Source organism: Temnothorax longispinosus, unplaced genomic scaffold (assembly GCF_030848805.1).
Source record: "Temnothorax longispinosus isolate EJ_2023e unplaced genomic scaffold, Tlon_JGU_v1 HiC_scaffold_97, whole genome shotgun sequence".
Classification (NCBI taxonomy): domain Eukaryota; kingdom Metazoa; phylum Arthropoda; class Insecta; order Hymenoptera; family Formicidae; genus Temnothorax; species Temnothorax longispinosus.
The window spans coordinates 2,785-25,925 of NW_027270856.1; the positions used below are offsets into that span (position 1 = coordinate 2,785).

Consider the following 23,141-nt stretch of genomic DNA (forward strand, 5'->3'; position numbering starts at 1 on the left):
TTGAGCGTGGTTTTCCCGTGGGACGTTGAGCAAATGCTGAGGCAGAGACTCGGGGTGTCTGAAAAGACGTTGGGTCCACGCGAGTTTCCCCCCCCTTGTCTGAAGATTTGGGACGGCGTCGCGGGAAGCCGACAGCGAGGGATACGCCGGGGGAGCGGAGCAGAAGTCATCTTCGGACCGTGGAGGGGGAGCCTGGCCAGCTCGCCCCAGAAGAGGTTCGGGAGGAGACTGGCGTGCAGCTACCAGGGGCCAAGAGAAGCAGAGCTCGGTAACTTGGAGCAGCAGCTCGAGGAGGGCAAGGACTGTTTCGACGCCCTGGGGCGCACAAAAGAAGCTACCGCAAGTTGACTACCTCCCGGATTGTCTGGGGCGACAATCTTGGAAGAAGGGGGGTAGTGTTACGCCCGTGCTGTCCTCGTGTCGCGCGTATTCACTCTGTGCAGTCGGTTGGAGGGGATAGCTACGAGCTACGGAAGCGCTCCGGTGAGAGAATAGTGAACTCAGGGTGGAATATTTTCCTATTCAACTAGGCTTATTATTATTAAAAATGGGTCATCGTAGTTGTTGCGTCAGAAATTGTAAAAATAATGAACTGAAGAATACGTGTAAATTTTATAAATTCCCTACTGCCGACTATAAATTAGAGCAGCGAAAGAAATGGATTGCAGCTGTAAGGAAAATTAAGTAAGTACATAACCTTATTCGTCTGCTTTATACATAGGCTTCATAGCGTCTGCTCCAAAGCTTCTGCACGTAATGCTTTGTTTACATTAATTTATTAATTATGTAATGTAATGTAATTTTAGTTCTTATAAGTGGCAACCAAAGAAATCAGATGTAATATGCTCTGATCATTTTATTGGCAAAATAAAATGTTCGTAGTCGTCGTTCTTCAGCTGTACGTAGCCGTTTCTGTTTATGTTTCTGCGTCGTTCATCACTGTTTCTGAACCGCTCAGAAACGATTCCGAGCCATTCCTGAACCGTTCGACGGCATGCATAATTGTCTTTTACTTGACTGAAAACTCTTATGCCAAGATATTGCTTCTGGTACCGTCACTTTTCCGAGCGTTACATCGGCTCAAGATAATTCAATATTATCCAAGTTTTGGTACGCTGTTTTCGATATATGTAAATCTTTCGCGCCGATATCTTACTTCTTTTATAGTAGGGGAGCCCAATGGGGGATTTGGTGATTTACTCGAGCGCGACAGATTAACATATAGGGGGATACCTTGCACCCTGTTGAGTACCTCCACTATATATAAGCCCTTAATATAGGATCGCGCGTCTAGGGCAGCCGATCAGAATAGTAAAAAAAAATCGATCGTTAAAAATACTCGAGCGCGTCAGATTAAGGTAAGGTGGGTTAATAACATGCAGAAAAGTGTGCATTTCAATAATCTGACGATTTGAGCGTGACGTAAGGGAGTGGAGGGTCACAAACTTGCAAAAAAAAAACGTCACCTTGACATTCTCGAGCGCGGTCGAATTTTTTTTTATTTTGAAGGAAATAATTCAAGAATAACGGAAAAAATATAATCTGCCGATTTCCACAAGCCGAAGTAGCACAAATCGTCAGAAAAGTTTAGTGCGTGCAGCTGCAGTGAAGCAGGAGAGGTGGGGAGAAGCTACGATTAAAAAAAAAATTAATTTTTTTACATAAAAAATATCTATCACACTTCAAATTCGCCTTTTCTTATTCAGAAATTTTTTTTCTAGCATTCTTTAAGTCCTTAAAGTCCTTCTGTACCATTTAAAAATTACCAAATTTGCGGCGACAAAATTAAGTATTCCTATTTAATTAATAATTATTTCATATTTTTTTTCTCATTTGCACTACTTTTAGCTTTAATTTGCGTTTTGGTTCATTAAGCTTCGTCAATTTGTTCGTGAGTTATGATTTTTTAAGGTAGTCGTCTCGTCAGGGCATGTATTAGATAAAGTTTTCGATTTCGGTTTTTATATCAAATTATATGATCAGCTTTGCAGTCGATTTTTTCTGTGGCTCCTTACCGACTATTTACTCTAGAAAATTGATCTCGAAAATCACAAATTTTGCATTACTTCATACAGAAAAGAAGGCTCTATCACGGTTTCAATCACATATTTTCGTATTTTTCGATTAGATGAAGTGAGAAAAAAACATTGCTTTTTGTACATTAGATTTCGAAGAATCCGATGCAACCATAAAATATATAGGTTACCGGAGATTTCGCTGCTAATTTTTTAGTTTATTTTAGTGAAAATGCGGTAATCGAGCAGACATTTTTTGGTCGAGGTGAGGTTGGGAAGACTTGGCAACGCCGCTGGCTAATCACTGTAGTTGCAGGTTATGGGGATCGTCTTTCTTAGCCGAATTGGATAGTGATTGACACCCCTGTCATGCGTTTTGAAACCCTTTCTCAGTAATTGTCAAAATTCAATCGAAAAGGAGATGATAACCTTTCTCGACGACTCGCATGATCAGCTGATCAAAACGGAGTCAAATGAGAAAAATCACATAATTTGGAAAAAGTAACATACTTTGTCACGTATGAAATTTTACACCATAATTCATAAAATTATTTTTCCCTTAGCAAAAATTGCCTGAAATATATTTCTGAACGTGAAAACCTACAAACAGTCACATGACTAGCACGTAGCGAGACGCCTACCTTAAGTAAAACGAGTCGTAACGTGTGTTTGTCAACATATAATTGTTGTAAAAAAATATTTAAATAAATGATTTCCAAATGTTCTTTACATTGATTTTTAGTCGAAGGTACAAAGATATTATAATAATTTTTGGGGAATTTTTCAAAGCTATTAACATTATAAAAAACACGTGGGACTCGAATTAAAGTGCATGGTTGGAGGATTATTGGGGCGAAAAAAACGTTGGAGTGAATAGGGTTATAATTGAAAGAAATAGATTTTTTTATTTGCATTCTATTTTCCATGCATTTTACTTGTCACACTTAATAATTTAAAAAAAAAATTATTTTTAATTAAAAAATTTTTTTTTCAATTTGTCAGATTAAGAAAATCCCTCCAAATAATCGTCAGATTATGGGTCAGCGCGACTAGGACATCAAGCTGAATCACCTGTATAATAATCTGACGCGCTCGAGTATTTCAAAATGGCGATTTTTTTTTGCATTATCAAGAAGCCGCCATGAGCTTGCGTCATGTCCAAATCGTCAGTCTTTTGAATGGGAGCTTCTTTCGGGTTCACTTAACATCCCCTCCGAATATCTGACGCGCTCGAATAAATTTTTTTTTTCCCGTTTTTAACCGTTCCGTACAGCCACCCCCACCATGCAAACCGGCAGATTAACATACCTCCAATATCAGAGACACATGGGGCATATACACTATCAATATCTGACGCGCTCGAGTATATTCATGTGACTATTTTTTTTTACATTTTTGAAAACCTGTAGACGCTTCCCCCACCGGTGAAAGGGTGTACATTATATAACCTTTTTTTCTTTCTACCATCTAATCTTCAAAATCCAATAGGTCCCTACGACGCTCGAGTAAATCACCATTTAGCCCGCTGGGCTCCCCTACTATTAATCTGTCTAGCCAATATTAAAGACCTTCGATATTGCCACAAATTATTATTATTTTCTTACTTACCGACACCTCGTGATATTTTTAAGTATTAATTAAAAATAAATGGATCATGAGTGATGATTTTCCTTCTTAGAATCTTTTTTTTACAATTCAAAATACATAACATTTGAAAATTACAAAGAAATCGGCAGAGAGGGGGGTGGGGGGCTTATACCAATATCTACATATATTCTTTATATTATTCACCATTGTGTGATAATGATTTACCCTGTCTTTTTCTATTACATCAAGGGTGCGATCCTGATATAGTTGATTACTCTGTTTAATATATATAGTCTTAAAAATAAACTTGCCAAGTTGGAGAAGCAAGTGATTGATCTGACATAATTTCATTGTCACATTTACATGACAGACCACATTTGTTGCTGTTCTTCACGCAACTACAAATCTGTGAGGAGCAACTCCACACAGATTTACAGCTACAACAGCTACAGACTTTCCAAATATAGCTGATGTTGCTTTTGGAGTGCGGTGAAGGGGCTTCTGACCGTATACAACATGGTCAGGTTTCTTAGATCCTTCCACGTGTTTTTTTGTCAGATCAATCACTTGCTTGTTTCTGCGTCGTTCATCGCTGTTTCTGAACCGCTCAGAAACCATATCGAGCCGTTCTCGAACCGTTCGTTGTCGTTCGTCGTTGTCAGTTAACTCGACAACCGTCCGATTTTGAAGATTAGATGGTAGAAAGAAAAAAAGGTTATATAATGTACACCCTTTCACCGGTGGGGGAAGCGTCTACAGGTTTTCAAAAATGTAAAAAAAAATAGTCACATGAATATACTCGAGCGCGTCAGATATTGATAGTGTATATGCCCCATGTGTCTCTGATATTGGAGGTATGTTAATCTGCCGGTTTGCATGGTGGGGGTGGCTGTACGGAACGGTTAAAAACGGGAAAAAAAAAATTTATTCGAGCGCGTCAGATATTCGGAGGGGATGTTAAGTGAACCCGAAAGAAGCTCCCATTCAAAAGACTGACGATTTGGACATGACGCAAGCTCATGGCGGCTTCTTGATAATGCAAAAAAAAATCGCCATTTTGAAATACTCGAGCGCGTCAGATTATTATACAGGTGATTCAGCTTGATGTCCTAGTCGCGCTGACCCATAATCTGACGATTATTTGGAGGGATTTTCTTAATCTGACAAATTGAAAAAAAAATTTTTTAATTAAAAATAATTTTTTTTTTAAATTACTAAGTGTGACAAGTAAAATGCATGGAAAATAGAATGCAAATAAAAAAATCTATTTCTTTCAATTATAACCCTATTCACTCCAACGTTTTTTTCGCCCCAATAATCCTCCAACCATGCACTTTAATTCGAGTCCCACGTGTTTTTTATAATGTTAATAGCTTTGAAAAATTCCCCAAAAATTATTATAATATCTTTGTACCTTCGACTAAAAATCAATGTAAAGAACATTTGGAAATCATTTATTTAAATATTTTTTTACAACAATTATATGTTGACAAACACACGTTACGACTCGTTTTACTTAAGGTAGGCGTCTCGCTACGTGCTAGTCATGTGACTGTTTGTAGGTTTTCACGTTCAGAAATATATTTCAGGCAATTTTTGCTAAGGGAAAAATAATTTTATGAATTATGGTGTAAAATTTCATACGTGACAAAGTATGTTACTTTTTCCAAATTATGTGATTTTTCTCATTTGACTCCGTTTTGATCAGCTGATCATGCGAGTCGTCGAGAAAGGTTATCATCTCCTTTTCGATTGAATTTTGACAATTACTGAGAAAGGGTTTCAAAACGCATGACAGGGGTGTCAATCACTATCCAATTCGGCTAAGAAAGACGATCCCCATAACCTGCAACTACAGTGATTAGCCAGCGGCGTTGCCAAGTCTTCCCAACCTCACCTCGACCAAAAAATGTCTGCTCGATTACCGCATTTTCACTAAAATAAACTAAAAAATTAGCAGCGAAATCTCCGGTAACCTATATATTTTATGGTTGCATCGGATTCTTCGAAATCTAATGTACAAAAAGCAATGTTTTTTTCTCACTTCATCTAATCGAAAAATACGAAAATATGTGATTGAAACCGTGATAGAGCCTTCTTTTCTGTATGAAGTAATGCAAAATTTGTGATTTTCGAGATCGATTTTCTAGAGTAAATAGTCGGTAAGGAGCCACAGAAAAAATCGACTGCAAAGCTGATCATATAATTTGATATAAAAACCGAAATCGAAAACTTTATCTAATACATGCCCTGACGAGACGACTACCTTAAAAAATCATAACTCACGAACAAATTGACGAAGCTTAATGAACCAAAACGCAAATTAAAGCTAAAAGTAGTGCAAATGAGAAAAAAAATATGAAATAATTATTAATTAAATAGGAATACTTAATTTTGTCGCCGCAAATTTGGTAATTTTTAAATGGTACAGAAGGACTTTAAGGACTTAAAGAATGCTAGAAAAAAAATTTCTGAATAAGAAAAGGCGAATTTGAAGTGTGATAGATATTTTTTATGTAAAAAAATTAATTTTTTTTTTATAATCGTAGCTTCTCTCCACCTCTCCTGCTTCACTGCAGCTGCACGCACTAAACTTTTCTGACGATTTGTGCTACTTCGGCTTGTGGAAATCGGCAGATTATATTTTTTCCGTTATTCTTGAATTATTTCCTTCAAAATAAAAAAAAATTCGACCGCGCTCGAGAATGTCAAGGTGACGTTTTTTTTTTGCAAGTTTGTGACCCTCCCACTCCCTTACGTCACGCTCAAATCGTCAGATTATTGAAATGCACACTTTTCTGCATGTTATTAACCCACCTTACCTTAATCTGACGCGCTCGAGTATTTTTAACGATCGATTTTTTTTTACTATTCTGATCGGCTGCCCTAGACGCGCGATCCTATATTAAGGGCTTATATATAGTGGAGGTACTCAACAGGGTGCAAGGTATCCCCCTATATGTTAATCTGTCGCGCTCGAGTAAATCACCAAATCCCCCATTGGGCTCCCCTACTATAAAAGAAGTAAGATATCGGCGCGAAAGATTTACATATATCGAAAACAGCGTACCAAAACTTGGATAATATTGAATTATCTTGAGCCGATGTAACGCTCGGGAAGGTGACGGTACCAGAAGCAATATCTTGGCATAAGAGTTTTCAGTCAAGTAAAAGACAATTATGCAAGCCGTCGAACGGTTCAGGAACGGCTCGAAATCGTTTCTGAGCGGTTCAGAAACAGTGATGAACGACGCAGAAACATAAACAGAAACGGCTACGTACAGCTGAAGAACGACGACTACGAACAGCCAACGAAACGCTAACCGAACATGAGACCGTTAAAATCGACCGATGTGGATAACAATATCGAAAAGCGACGGTTGGTGGACGAATTGCACGCACCGGCGAGAAGAAATTTTCCCCGCAGACACGTTATAGTGCGAAGGTACGACGACCTGTGGCAAGCTGATATCGTCGAGATGCGTCCGTACTCGCGTTTCAACGGAGGCTACCACTACATAATCACCGTCATCGATGTGTTGAGCAAGTACGCCTGGGCCGTGCCGCTCAAGGGTAAAGGTGGCAGCGAGACAGCTGACGCTATCGCTGAGATAATTCGAGATAGCGGGAGGTGCCCTAGTAATCTACAAACCGACATGGGGAAGGAATTTTACAACACCGACGTGCAACGTCTCGTGAGAAAACACGGTATAAATCATTATTCCACGTATTCGGTGATGAAGGCGTCGGTCGTCGAGCGATTCAATCGCACGTTAAAAAACAATATGTGGAAAATGTTTACGCTCAATGGAACTTACAAGTGGGTTGACGCGTTATCGCGACTTGTGTCGGATTACAACGCGCGCAAGCATCGAACGATCGGCATGCGACCCGTCGACGTTACCCCCGCGATCGCCGAAAGACTCTTGGCTACGGTGTACAGCGCGATAAAGATCGCGGGCCCAACAAAGTTTAAAACGGGCGACTCGGTACGCGTCAGCAAATACAAGACAATTTTCGAGAAGGGTTACACGCCGAATTGGACCACCGAGGTGTTTAAGATCGTTAAAGTGCAGCATACCAATCCCGTAACCTACCTACTCGAGGACTATCGTGGAAAATCCGTCGCTGGAGCGTTCTACGAGTACGAGTTGCATCGCGCGACTTATCCTGACGTGTATCTCGTGGAGAAAGTACTGCGCAGGAGGGGCGACGAGGTTTACGTGAAATGGCTGGGATTCGATGGATCACACAACTCATGGATACACAAGGACAATGTGATTTAATTCGTGCAAACTGTATTTTATTCTTAATATAAAAATGATACATGTAAAGTGTTTGAAATATGTAATACATATACAGTATATAATAAAAAATATTCAATACTAAATACATGTGCGATATCTCTATTAATATCCCTTCTCATATATAATACGATATTTACTCGAGGACTATTTCTTACATACATACATTATATTACATATACTACATACATTACATACATATATGCATACATACATTATATTACATATACTACATACATACATTTATATGTTATACTACATACATAGATATATATATGTACATACATACATACATTATATTACATTATATACATTACGTTATATTCGGTAATGTCCCCACGGCAACGTATCGGTCGAATCCGGCACGATATATCGCTTATCGTCGTACGGACTCAGAGCGATTTTCGTCTCGCTAATAGTGTACACTTCGTGCATTTTCGATCGTATGCACGACTGCGGTCGAGTCATTTCGATCTCATCGTTCAGACACCGCGTGTAGTCGTCGAATGTGATGGTGCGCGCGATGACGTTACTTTTGACACCTTTCGCTTTTTTACAATCTTTTTTGCCATCGACTCGCAAGGCGTACATTTTCGCCCTAAGTCCAACGAATTCGGTCATAATGGCCCCATTGTTTTCATCCTTCATCAGGCCCGGCACTTTTTTATTGACGAGAGGCATATCATAAGCGTTATCTACCGCATAGTCACTTGTGTCGAACCGGGCTATATCATGTTTCATGTTCTCGTACGCGTCGTCGCACTTGATATGATAAATCAAACTGTCCGTGTCGGTATACATGATTCTACACGAGTCGCGGTACAGGGGAGACATGTATTCGTGGTGAAATTCGTACAGGCACACCTTCGACAAGTCGAGAATGCACATGCCGACGTAGATCGGTTTGTCGAATTTCACCTCGAGTTTGCGCAGTTCAATGGCTACCAGATTTTCTGAAAACACGCTACTGCTGTGAAAATTCGGTCGCGCGATCATTGCCTCCGCGCCGTATCTACCCTTCCACGTCGTCACTAATTTTACATCGACGTGGTTTCGTACATTCTCCATTGTTTTTCCAAAAACAGCGTTATTCATTAATTTATATAATGTTTTTTCGAACTCATTTTTGGCTTGTGTCCTGAATTTTGTATTGAGTTCGATGTAAGAGCGGAGCCACTCAGATTGAGCGAATTGCAATACGCGATGTATTTTAGTGACGCGAAGGCCATGACGCATGCACTGTTGCAGATTGCGATAATGGATGACATAACGCTCCTTATCGTGCAGCGTGGCGAGAAGTTTGTCCTGCCGTTTGCCGGGCGGTTTATCGCGCATCGGACAGAACGGTAGGTCAGCGTGCGCGTCATGTTTATCCTGCGGATACTCGAGATCGACCTCGAGAATATAGCCCGTAGGCGAATCCAAAGCGATCGCGTTAACGTCGAAATTTGACGCGTCTTCGACCCATCGAAACTCCGCGTAGGGCAGTGGCTTACACATCGCCCAGCCGTACAAGTTGTTGACATCGAAGTACATTAGGTACGACGACGGTTTCGATGAATCGTACGACTCCATATACTTGTTGTTGGCCTTCGCGTATCTGCCGGAACATTGACTCAGCCCGCCGCGTATACCACGTTCGACAAACATGACCATGTCAACGTCGGTCAGCAGTTCAAAATTGATACGCGTATGTTTCAACATGGCATCCCACGTAAAGCCTGGTAAAGTGTAGTAGTACGCGGGATCAAGTCCGTAACTCGCGACGCAGCTGTCGCGGAAATTTTCAAACACGTCGGCCAACAGCAAGACATCGGTTTTCAGGTATAGATCGCTGTATTCGCCCAGGGTTTGAACGGAGAATCGCTGCCATACGTTCGCGGCGTGCGCGTAATCGCTCTCGGATACAGTTTCACCGGTCAAGGAACTGTAAAATGAATCGCGCGGCGGTAAACACGTATCCTCCAGCTTTTCGTCGCTGTCCACATATTCGTATGGAAAGACACCTTTTCGCGTCAATAATTTGAAATCGTCGTCGGATAACGTGGAAAATTTTGATCGTATAATTTTTAATTTATCATTATCTAGGAAGGATGCCAATTTTGCGAGACTCGCGCTAAGAAATTTGTACGAGTCGATAAATCTTAACTTTATATCGTTTCGCCAATCAGATTTTTCCGCGGTGTCTTTCACGTGTTTAGTAAATGAGATGTACTTTTCCTTTGTTATAGGCAGTACATCGATCTTGCCTTCGAACGCGGCAGCTATCTCCTTGATAATAAAGTGCGCGTCATAGCCCGACAGATTGTGAAATATTACTGGGATGAAGTGAGAATCCTTATAATTCAGATTGCACGTCGAGTGTGCTGGACCTCTGTACCGCCCGGTCAGGTGGCAATGATCGCGCACTTTATTATCATCAGGCGCGAATTGTTGTTCGCATATATGACATTTCGTCGCGCTGTGAAATGTCTCCCACTCGTCTCGCGTTAGGTCTACCATGCATACAATGTCGGACAAGATGTTTTTTACGCGATGCGCCAATCCGTTGAGTTCCTCGACGAACCACGCGACACAGTCGTTATCGCGACGAAATCGATACGTCGATAACGTTTCGTCGTACGAACAATGTACGTAGTATGCTATACTACATACTCGATGATGTTGATAGGCGTATGACGCGTGTTCCGTATCCGGTTGTGTCTTCTGCAGCACGCACTCCAGATCGGCGTACACCACGAAGGGAAGTCGCTCTTTCCTGCTGTGGTTCTTGAAGCTGAGCCACTTGTTGTCCTCGCTCGGTAGTCGGATTGCGCATTTGTTTACCTTTCGACATTCCACGGTGTGGGCTTCCAATTTCATGCTCGAACTAAAGTAGTGAAGACATCTGTAAAAAAGAAACACAAATATTATAAATTTTTTTACAAAAAATATAAAATGATATATATTATTAATAAAAGTATAGGTACTTACCGATCGCAAAAGTACTTTGTATGTTCATGTTTATTAATTTGTGAGCTCACGAGGCGAGATAGATGTTTAATCCACGCGAAATGTCCAACATTGTCGTCTCGTGGGTCCTGCATGTACAGCAGATTCACATGTTTTTTATCAATCGTGCGGTCGGTAAGCCGTATCGGGAGAACGTTTGAAGTCTTCTGTCCCTCGATGATATAGACATTGACGGATATATCGTTGAGTCGTTCGAACTGTTTAATTTGCCTCAACGTCATTGGGAACTCAATGTCTCGTACATTCAGTACCGTTGAATAATGCGGGTATGAAGATTCCCGTTCTGGATGTCTTTCGGCTGGATGCAAAGCAGCCGTCACGGCCCACGCAAAACACGCATTGTCCATAGACAGCACATTGATCACCGCGTTCTTCAATTTAATGTCTTCAGGCAATTTCATGTGACACCTTGCGCGCAAAGGATTGTACTTGTTGACGCTCACCGTCAAATTGAGGATTCGAGTCAACGCCCAACCACTGTCGCGTTCCTGGAACTCCTCGAGTTTCGCTAATGTGGGCTCGATAACATGTAGCTCGTACCACTCGCGCAAGTGCGATGTATCACAGAGTTCTATGTTATTTGTACATATACTCTTTTTGGCACGTTTATCACCCGCCACAAACTCCCCGTTGAACGCGGTGTTCGCTTTGACACAGTTATGTGTTTTTATAATGTCTCGCACTCGCTTGCACACGACGCTGCAGGCGTCTTCCAAAAACTGTCGCGGTTCTATATGGTCTGTATTAATTACCGCACCGGTCATTATACGCTTTTTGAACCCGGCGTCGATCTCTCGCCATACGAGTTCTGTCGCGCGCGTGTTGCCACTGGTACCGGCGTTCGCATAATCACCACCGCTATGGATAAATTGTCTTTCCAATCGCAACTTCACACCCTCGAGTCGCGCTATTCGGGCAACCAACGATTGCCTTTGCCCGATCGTTGGATTGTCGGAGAACCGCTGACGTTTGGCACTACAGCGTGTTTCGAGCTGCTCGACGAATTCCGCGCATTGCAGCGCCCATGTGAAAAATTCACCCACGGTAGCTACTTGGTCGGACAGCTCCAATAGATCGCGTTCGGTCTGCTCGAATTGATCCATGTTTGATCACTTTCGCACCAGTTCTTTTATTATATCACTTCACAGCACTTGCACGTGATAACGTGATAACGTGTTTAACCACACAATAAATCTCGATACTCTTTGACCGATGTATCGCTCTCAAATCGTATACTAATGCGGCTCGATGCGCTTCATCCCTCATTATATACCCTTTGCTCTCTCTCTCGCTCCAACTGATTTTTTGAAAGATCTTTTCCTTTGTCTCGCGTATTGCGTCGTAAAAAATAGCGCGAAATTGTTTAGTCTACGCGATAACACCTCCTTTTCCTAGAAAACATTTGTTTACGACGAACATGTTCCGACAGGTTCGATGCGTTATCGGGTCGATCATCGTCCCGATGACGTCATTTTTTTTCTTTGTCTCGCGTACTGCGTCGTAAAAAATAGCGCGAAATTGTTTAGTCTACGCGCGATAACCGCCCCCCTTTTCCTAGAAAAATGTTGTTTACGACGAACGTGTCCCGACAGGTTCGATTGTTTAGTCTACGAGATAATCGATTGTTTAGTCTACGCGCGATAACACCCCCTTTTCCTAGAAATATGTTGTTTACGACGAACGTGTTTGGACAGGTTCGATGCGTTATCGGGTCGATCATCGTCCCGATGACGTCATTTTTTCCTTTGTCTTTCACGTACTGCGTAGATAGATTGTTTAGTCTACGCGCGATAACCGCCCCCCTTTTCCTAGAAAAATGTTTACGACGAACGTGTCCCGACAGGTTCGATGCGTCATCGACAAAAAAACACAAAAAAACACGCTACTACGCAGTGCCCTATCGAGTTAGTCTTACCATTGTGCGCCGCCTAGCGGCGTCGTTGCGACCGCGGCCCCCGCGGACCCCCACGCGGCTCCCGCGGACCCTCGCGCGGCCCCCGCGGCGCGAACGCGGACTTCCCCTCCCGCGGACCCGCGGCGCGGGTGAGTCATCCCGGTGAGTCATCCCGGTGGTATGTCAAGGTCAACCCCCTCCCCCCCTCTTCCCCGCGAAATCCGATACCCTTGTGTAACCCGATACCCTTGTGTAACCCCGATACCCCTGTGTAATCCGATATCCTTGTGTAACCCGATACCCCGCTCCTCCCCCCCCCCCCTCACCCCCCCGCGAAATCCGATACCCCCCCTCCCTCACCCCCCCTCGGGGCTCCCGGAGTGGAACCGGCCTATACTAACTACTCCTAACAAGGACTTTTGCCACCAGGCGGCTGAGCTTTCTCGCGTTTAAAGTTCAGCAGGCACCTGTATATAAAGGCCAGCAACGAAGGCATCATCGAGCGATTCTACCGCAGGCTCCTGTAAGGAAGCCACCATACAAGAGCTCAGCTTTTGATATCGAGATACTGCGCCGACAAAATCACACCAGGCCGCCAACTTCACGCCAATCGCTGCCGCCAAAACAGCCGGAGCAGCCCCAGGACATCAGCCCTGTAGCGTGGAGATTGATTCGCCTCGAATCGCCGCCGTGGCCACTAACTAGGCCTCCACGAGACCTTTTGACAACGTGGAACATACGTATCAGACGATACACCTCGCCTCGCTGGATCGTGCCTCCACCGATCTCACCGCTGCCGCCGTCGCCAGGAGATCACCGCGATCAGGGGACGCAGACCGCTCCCCCGGCCAGAGTACACCGAGGCCTCCAAGTACGGCCCCGTACTAGCGACACGGAGACGCAAACAGACAGCGAGTGGGAGACACCGACCGTTGAGAAAGGAGTCCAAGCGAGCATCACGAGTCCCGCCAGCACGCAGGCCACGCAAACCGACGAGCAGGACATCGAGAGACGAGGGTCCTACACGCCGCCCGGTACACCTCCGGCTTGGAGGAAGCCCGGCCCGTGGGGACCGCAGCAACCGCTCCACCGCACACGGACGGTACCGTGCATCACCTGGAGCGAACGCCTGTCACGCTAAGGCGGAACCAAACGGCCCTTTTCAGGGCCACATCAGAACACAAACGGCCTTTTTCAGGGCCCCACATACATATAACGAACATCACCGGCTCACATTACATACGGCTATTGCCATAACAGTGACGTCATTTCACCGAGCGACGCGTGTCCAAACTCGATCTTCGTCTTCGATGACGTGGCGTGCGATAAGCAAGACACTGTGAGAGAGTATTTCTCGATGGGCAGGCACTCGAGCGTCGACTGCTTTTATCTCTGTCAGACGTACGCGAGAATACCTAAACATCTGATACGCGACAACGCAAATCTGCTGATCTTGTTCAAACAGGATGGCACTAATTTGAAACACGTGTACAACGATCATGTAAATACCGACATGTCGTACGATGAATTTTGCTCATTGTGCCACGATTGTTGGCAATGCAAGTACGGATTCGTAGTGATAGACAAGGACAGCGCGCTTTTGAACGGCCGATACAGAAAAGGATTTAACGTGTTCGCGATACCGCAAAAGCGGTCAGTCGTCGCCGATACGTTGTCGAAGGTGAAACAACGTTAGCGTTACAGAGAGAGATCGACACTCTGCTTTGTTTTCCCCGCGATGGCTGCGATCGACGGGAGCGAGAATATTCGCAAACGCGAAAAGATCGTGAAAGATATTACGAAAACGAGTAATTAGATTCGCAAGAAACTTCGTGCTTTGAAGACCGGTAAGATCAAGAAGGACATTGAGTTGGACACGCACTTTAGACCTCTCATCGGACCGTTGAAAAAGATCGTCGACAACTCGAGCTTGGCCGCGGTGAAGAAAGAGGAGCCGACGGAGAGCGTCGCTGACGCAAAAATCGAACCGTTCAACAGCGCAAGGAGGAAGAGGAGGAGGAGGATGCTACACCGAAGAGAAAGAGAAAACGATTAGACTTCTGGTCGGATCTGTCATCGACACCGTGTAAATCTAATCAATCGATAGTACTACCGATAACCTCTACACCGACGCAAACTGTGCAACGTACAAGTCCCGACTTACCGGTAAACGTGGGTGATGTTTTCGAAACCACGGACGACTCGATCGGGACGACCGTTCAAAAGCAGTTGCAAACGTCGAAGGGTCGAGAATTGTTTATAGAAACGTTGCAAGATCACTTGGGTCCACAGAGCCGATTGTACATCGCAGACGTTTTGGGCGCCTGTCCAACGATTGACATCGTATACGGTGTTTATCTAGGCAAGAATGAAATGATGCTCGGTAATAAACGTTTTGACGTGGATAAAGCGGATAACATTTATATCGACGGCGTATGATACGCCGGCACACTCGGTATTTACGAGTTGATCTTCAAAAAAATACCCGATTACGATATCTACACGGAGGACGATAGGCAAAAGTACAGGAGCATACTGTTGGCAACGAGTGCTCATAAATACAAGCACAATCCTCGCGAGCGAATAAAGGGCAACAAGGGATACAAGTATATACAGGTAATCGCACCGTTGATGTCGACCGACTCCAAGAAGAAAGAATCTGGAAAGGGATTATTCGCGCCTCGCGCGATGACGCTAACCGACAATAAGACTACGTGCACTGGGACGACCCCAACGAGCTGGTGGATCGTCTGCGATTGCTCGACGCTTCGCGTCAAGCTGGCAACAATGCCCACGACAACGAGATCATGTCGATCATCGAGGAACTTCGCGAGGCTGGGCTTATTATAAATTAAACGGCGCGACAGCGATCCGTTCAATCAGCGTCGAAATGCCAATCAATAAATTTGGATTGTTCGAGCAGAGCGAAGACGCGACGAATGCCATTTCGTACCATCGGTGGAGCGGATTAGTGAGAAATTTTGTGCGCGACAACGCTCTGTGTCGCACTGCCACGGACTTTGACGCAAAGTCGCGCAAGATTCGTCGCGTGGCGCAACCAGAGGCTGACGGTGACGCGGTTAACAAACTATACGTGGATCAGTGCGTTAAAAGTTTGAGAAATCAACGGAAAAAGTCAGACGATAAACTTGTCGCGTTCGAGAAGGACGTGCGAGCGTTACAGGCTGCGGTGAACAAGCTTTGCCATTCGACTACCGTTGAATCAGACGCGACAACGAACAACAATGGACAAACGGTTCAGCAGAAACGACTATCGAAAGGCGACGAGTGAAGAGAAGCAACGGTTCATTAACGACGGCGACGAACGGCAACGAACGATTCGAGAACGGTTGTCGGACGGCTATCTAACGGTTCAAGAACGGTTGTCAGACGGTTGTCGAACGGTTCAAAAACAGCTTAAAAACGATTACGAGCGGTTTAGAAACAGCTGCGAACTACGCGGAGACAGGAAAGGCTACAAACGGCTAAAGAACGTCGACGACGACGACGACGACGACGACGATGAGTGACAAAAAGCAGTTAACTGACGACGACGAACGACAACGAACGGTTCGAGAACGATTGTCGAACGGTTATTGAACGGTTCACGAATGGCTCAGAAGCGGTTATGAACTGTTCAGAAACTGCTACGAACGATGCACTAGAAGCAGAAACGACGACAACGAAACATGAGACCGTTAAAATACGATGTGGATAAAAATATCGAAAAGCGACGGTTGGTGGACGAATTGCACGCATCGGCGAGAAGAAATTTTCCCCGCAGACACGTCATAGTGCGAGGGTACGACGACCTGTGCACTGAAAAAACTTTTCAACGCCACCTACCGACCGTGTATCAAGGCCCGCCGAAAATCACAAGTAGGTGCTGCCAACGATTTTCGGCGTGATATACCACAATTATAAGCACTCCTGCTTGAAATTATGGCAACTCCTGCCATAGTGAGTCTAAAAGCAGCGACCTCAATGCAGTGACAGGGGTAGCCACAACTTTTAAAGAAAAATCACGATTTCCCTCGCGGCGAAGGAATAACCCGAAACTGTCATCTGCAGTAAATAGTGTCTTGCTCTTTTTCCGTATATATTAAGACTTTACTCTTTAATTGTGACAAGGTTAAAAAAGTTTTTGATATTAAATTTAATATTGAAATGGAAGTGTTTCTCAAAGAAGTTGGGCTCGGAGATATGCTAAATGAATTTGTAGGTGAGTTGGTTCAAGATTCGCAAAGAGGTTATGTGCACAAACATGCTTGGGTTGTGGCGTTATTGAATTGCATGTGCTTTTTGCAAAAATTACAATCAATAATGATCTTATATATTTAATATTAAATGTACCCAGCGAGAAATGACCCGTCTATAGACGTCTAATTGACGTCAATTAGACGCCTATAGATGGGTCATTTCTCGCTGGGTAGTGGCACGATTTCAAGAAAGCTTTTTGAAATATATACTTTGGTTTGCTTGCATGCATGGCTTTTTTTTGTTGTAGAGTTGGGACTGGAAAATGAGAATTTCTTCCGTCAGGGATCTGATTTTATGGAGAGAATTATATACGGTATTGATAAGGAGACAATAGATAAGTTTCTCAAAGCGTATAAAGCTAAGACTGTCGAAAATGAGGAACCTTTTGATCATTCCGAGATAGAGGTGGTACATTCATCTATCAATATTAACCATGCACTCCAGCATCCAGTAAACGACCCAGTGAATGCATCTTCTCCAGTTCGCAATAGTATTTTTTTGTTTATTTGTATTATCTTCTTAGGAGTCAGATCATTTTCTGGTTGCAAGATAATATTATCTTTTTAACAATGAAATGGAATAGAAGGAAATGTCTGATTCTCGCACACTTACGTTTTGGCATGTATTTCTTTAGTAATATAATTTCAGATGAGGATACTTTCTGCTACGTTCAAAATGATTTGTACGAACTCTTGAATGATCGTGACAATTTAGAGGGGCAAATTATATTAGGAATATATAAAAGAAAGGGGCAGCTTGACAGAGCTCGATTAAAAGATAATATTGTTTTCTATAAATTGAAAAAGAATAAGCGTAATAAATATCAGTAAGTATCTTTTTTAGGATCACATCATTTCATTTTCTTTCTGTCTTGTATCTAAAAATCATCACTTCTGCTTCTTTTCCATTTTCGAATTAACAACTAACGTTTTCCATTAGAATTGCAACAGAAACTTTCTTAAAATGGACCGAGCAAATCATGGAGCTTTTTCCAGACGAGGACAGAACTGAAGTTTTTGAACCATTTCTTAGTGATGGTGATGGTAGTAGAAGCCCGCGAGGATACTTACTTAATCATTATAATACTATAAAGCAAAAGATGATAAAAGCTGGCATAATCAAAACAAAATCAAAAGAGAAACTTCCAAATAATGATCAAAACGTTGTTGTTAGAGGTCTTAATCATTTTCATTTTGTTTCAATCAATATTCATTTTTCTCATTGACTAACAGGAATTGATATTTTCTCATTAGGAGAGATGACTATAAATATAAAATGTTTAACGGATCCTCATAGGAATTATGATTTTAATCAAGTCTCAGTAGAATGGCATAAAAGTTTCAACAGTCGCCAAAAAATGCTACAAAAACAAGGTGCTTCTGTCAGCGTTGAAAAGTATTTAAAACATTTTCCGTGTCTTGGTGATGAAATAGGCATGATTTTGGTGAATATCCTAATGTGCTCGATTATCTATATAAAATGTTCTATCTTTATACTAGCTTTGATCTCCATGTTATAATTATTACACATCAATCCTTTGCAGTTGGACGGAGACTTTAAATCTATTGTGGAAGAACTGGCGAAAAAAAATTCACAATCTTTGAATCTAACTGATATCTCGACACTCTTTTATCGAAGTTAGCCACCAGTTATGCTAATAGAATCGTTTCATTCTCGCAAAAAACGGGAATCCACGAAATCAAGGCTTTTCGCGGAAAACAAACACGACTCCTTGAGGAGGGTGAGTTTCTTTTCGTTTAATCAAATAAACATATATCACTGTGGGAAATAGAATTTATAGAATTTCTCTCGCCTTCGAACATTTAGGTGTATCCCCATCGATATTAGCTCTAGTGTTACTGCCCAAAACTTCTTCGCCATAAAAAAAGAAAAGCTGGAGAAAATATCATTGCAGAGAACGTTCTTCGTGCATTTATATATTTCATAAAGGTTAGAGCCAATGCAAATATTAAACAAACCGACAAAAGCTTATTTTTATAAAAGACTCTTGCTGACTTTCAAATATATTGCTTTTCCATAGGTAGATGCTGTTATTCAGTTGGAAATAAAAAACCAAATCAAGTGGATAAAAGATCGTAACATTCCGTTTCATCCTTTCATTATTTGTCGTGGAACAGTGAAGGAAATCAACGAATGCTATTTGATCATCACCGAGACTATAAGGAGGACTTACAATGATCTCATCGACGCTGTGCAAATGTGCCTAAAATGTTTGATCGCTTTACGTTCTTTTCCGCGAATCACTGAAAATATCTGGTACTTCTTTCAAAAGCTTTTTTTTGGCATAGAACCCCCTATAAAGGTGTCTCGATAATTAACAATACAATTATTGCGATTAGAAAAATACCCGAAGCTCGTTAAAATATAAAGTTTTATGAATAGAGTTATATAGATAGAGGGCGAATTTAGATACAAATACCTCAACATATATATACAGGTATATATTTTTCAATCAATGCATGAACAACATTCGATCACCGCTTACATTTTCTTTGTCATTGCATGTTCAAGTTAGGGTACAGGCATATCTGTAAATGTATTTTTGTTCTTATATAAATAAGCGTTTTCCTATAAATTGGAATCAATAAGTTTTTGTAATTGTCATCATCGTCTCTTGCAACTTGTTGAAGAAACATTGTTAATACCGTCGTTACATATATACAAGACCTGATATCAACAGTTTTTTTTACTTCTTTGAAAGCAATCTATTCTCGCGAAGTATGAATTGCCTAGACGGGTGGTCTTTGAGATTGAAGAATCTTTTCAACGACACTCGATTCCCTTCAATCAAGTTAATTCGGAATATAAAATATTCTTTGTTTTAAAAGAAAGAGGCATGCCAGATTATGAGCAGTATTTGATTGATGAAGAGTTGCAGGAAGGGAAAAATTATTCCCAATTAACTATTAAACAATTCCATGGAATTCATCTTCGCCTCCGCAATTCTCTGAAATTGTTTTTAGAGATGGAAGGTGTGTTCCCTGCGATCATGCGCTACCTTGATGAACTGCAAGCGAGTTCTGAACCTATCAAAAATATTGTCCAGGCTGATATGTGGCAAGAGAATTATAAGCTTCACGAGGACGATTCGATAATCCTTCCGTTACTCCATATCATATGACGACTTTGAGACAGGCAACGTATTAGGCAGTCATGCCGGGAAAAATAAATTCGGGGCTCTTTATGCATTAATTGCCTGTTTACCCCCATATCTAGCCTCAAAGCTCATTTCAATTTTATTTGTCGCATTAATAAACTGCGAGGACAAGAAAAAAACGACTAACCAGAACATATTTGCACCGATCGTGGACGAACTAAATTATTTGCGCAATTCAGGGATAATAATAAACAGTCGCGGCAATAAATATTTAGTCAAATTTCAGTTGGTCCTTATTCTAGGTGATAATTTGGGCCTAAATAATATCCTGGGGTTCATAGAAAGCTTCAAAGGAACAAGGTGTTGTAGAATCTGTCGGGCTTCACCGGAAGTAATTGAAAATTCGACTGTTGAAGACAAAACCCTTCTGTGAACCGAGACCAATTACCACGAGGACTGTTTACTTGATGACATTGATAAGACGGGGATAAAAGAAGAATGCATTTTTCATAGAATCGGCAATTTCCATATCACAAAAAATGTTACCGTTGACTTCATGCATGACGTTATTGAGGGCGTCTGTTTGTATATTCTGACCAAGATTACGTATGAATTCGTGTACGAGAAGAAATATTTTACCCTTGATTTCTTAAATTCCCTTAAATTAATACATATATAAAGCATATAATAAAAAATATTAAATACTAAATACATGTACGATATCTTTATTAATATCCTTCCATTATATACATACGTTACATTACACACATACATACATACATATATACATATGTATATATGTGCATACATTATATTACATATATTGCATACATTACATACATTACATACATATATACATATGTACTGTGACGTTGCGGCCCGCCGCTTCGTGGCAGCGCCCCGCCGCCGTCAGAAGGCGCGGAATTTCGCGCCCAGGGACGAGCCAGGGAGGCGACGACGAGATCTCCAGGGGCCGAATATTCATATCATTTCCGCAATTTGATTTATTTTATTTTTATGTAATCGTAATACGCGCGGCGCCTCACCCACACCACGGCGAATCTTCGAGGGAGTACCGGTAACGGAAGGGGTCCGGGAGGACCAAGGACCAAGGAGGGGTGACGAGAGCGGAAACTACAGGGATCACGGGCGGCGAGAGCAACGCGGCAGGCGTGCGGCGCGTGAGGCAGCAATGGACGAAGGCCGCCGATAGCGGGGCCCCAGGTACCGGAGAAAACCCGGCCTCAGCAATTTACCTCCACGAAATACCGCCCGCGGGGTGGCTGGCCACCACCCCGAGATCAAACCGGAGGCACACCGGCCAGAACGAAGTCCAGTCCGCTGCCCAGGGACAAATTGAAGGAGTCGCTACGCCGCCGAGGGACCGTTGCGCGCCCCCGAAGGATCTCCTTGCGACGATCCTGCGTTAAGAAATCGCGCGAGCTTGCAAGCTCGCTCCCGATTGGTCGGCACGCCCCTAAGGGGGGTGCCACATCGATTCCGCAATCGAGCGGATTTAGCGAGACACTCTCTGGTCGTCCGTCGGCGAGTACGAACACGTACAGTTAAGGTCCGCGATAGCCACCCCGTTTTGAGAATCTGTTACGCTGCGACGATCTTTGGTACGATGTGACGGCGAGGAGCCCCAGGAGAAGGCATCGCATCGGTGAGGTTGCCCGCAAGTAATACCGAAATATAAAGCCACGACGCCGCCCTCCAGTACGCGCTCTCGCTCAGGGAAACGCTTGTAATACCGCAACGCATCCCGGTCCTTGAGACCGAGTATAAAATTGCGATTGACAGCGAGAGCGAAGGGCCTCGGGATGGTATCGTGGCCGCGGAATCGTGATAAAGACGTGATAGCGAGCCTCTGGAGATCGCGATAGATTCGTTGGCGAAATCCGGTAATGCGAGTCCGTTTTCGAATGTTCGCGCTCGTGGTTGCGTCTCGCGCACACGGCGTTCACGGCGTATCAAATTACTAAATATTACTTATGTTGGAATGTCGTCCGCGTCGGCACATTAATCGCGTTAACATGCCGTTCATGTTGGCTAATTGCAATAGGATATTATTCGTGTTAGGATAATTATGTTTGGATGCGTTGTTTCGGTAATTGCGTGTGAGGATTAGTCGTGCTGGCGGGAGAACGTTATTCGCGTGGTTTACTCAATTCTTGCAGCAGACTCGTTGCATTCATAATTGCGTTCCATTATTGCTCGCGGTAATGCCGTATTTTACCTCGCGTCCGTTCTAGTATTTCGTGTTATGTTGAGTACCTCGGCGTATCCTTCTTTGCGTTCGAAGGTCACTAAAGACAGTGTGCCTCATTCGATCAGAATGACTTGCGTTAACCTTAGTTATTACGAGCGTTAGATTAAACCCGTATTTTCGCGTTAGTTATAATATTCCGCGTCTCTTCGCGATCGCGCCGAAATTTATCTCGCGTTATTGCGTTGAGTTCGGTCCTCATTTCGTGTTCGGCCGTATTCTTGCCGATATTTTCTACTAGTTATAAGTAAAATCTACTATGGCGATAGGCCAAAATTTATGCGAGATGGCGATGTTCGTTGGAGATATTTGGGGGCCCTGAGAAGGGCCGTTTGTGTAATGTGGCCCTGAAAAGGGCCTGTTGGTTTCGCCTTAGTGGAACGGCAAACGTTCACCCCAGACCAGGCACGGCTGCGTCTTCGTACGGTGGAGTGGCTGGCAAGTTCCCCACACTCCGGGCTTCCTCCACGCCGGCGGTGTGCCGAGCGGTGTGTAAGTCCCTTGGTCGGCTAAGTCCAGATCCTCGGTCTGCGTGGCCTGGTGCTCAAGGCTCGGAGAGCACGCCTGTGTCCCCTTTTCCTCGGTGGGCGCCTCCCACTCGCTGTCGGTCTGCGTCTCTGTACCGCTGATTGGGGGCCGTACTTGTAGGCCCCTGTGGACCCGTGTCGGCGGTACGGTCTGC

The 23,141-nt window shown here is 43.2% G+C and overlaps 1 protein-coding gene and 1 long non-coding RNA gene across 2 annotated transcripts; one reads left to right on the forward strand and one right to left on the reverse strand.

The window, feature by feature from the left end:
- Positions 1-7,578: 7,578 nt before the first annotated feature.
- Positions 7,579-10,862, reverse strand: LOC139825118 (uncharacterized). The gene has a single exon (XM_071797644.1). The coding sequence runs from the start codon at positions 10,766-10,768 to the stop codon at positions 8,225-8,227; it is 2,544 nt and encodes an 847-aa protein (XP_071653745.1). The 5' UTR covers positions 10,769-10,862; the 3' UTR covers positions 7,579-8,224.
- Positions 10,863-14,158: 3,296 nt separating this feature from the next.
- Positions 14,159-20,866, forward strand: LOC139825119 (uncharacterized). Its single transcript, XR_011735473.1, has 3 exons — positions 14,159-18,813; positions 18,900-19,022; positions 19,114-20,866. It is a non-coding gene; the product is annotated as an uncharacterized lncRNA (long non-coding RNA).
- The last annotated feature ends 2,275 nt before the right edge of the window (positions 20,867-23,141 follow it).

Excerpts from the sequence above, each read along its gene's own strand:
- LOC139825118 (XM_071797644.1), bottom strand. The coding sequence starts at position 10,768 with ATGAAATTGGAAGCCCACACCGTGGAATGTCGAAAGGTAAACAAATGC.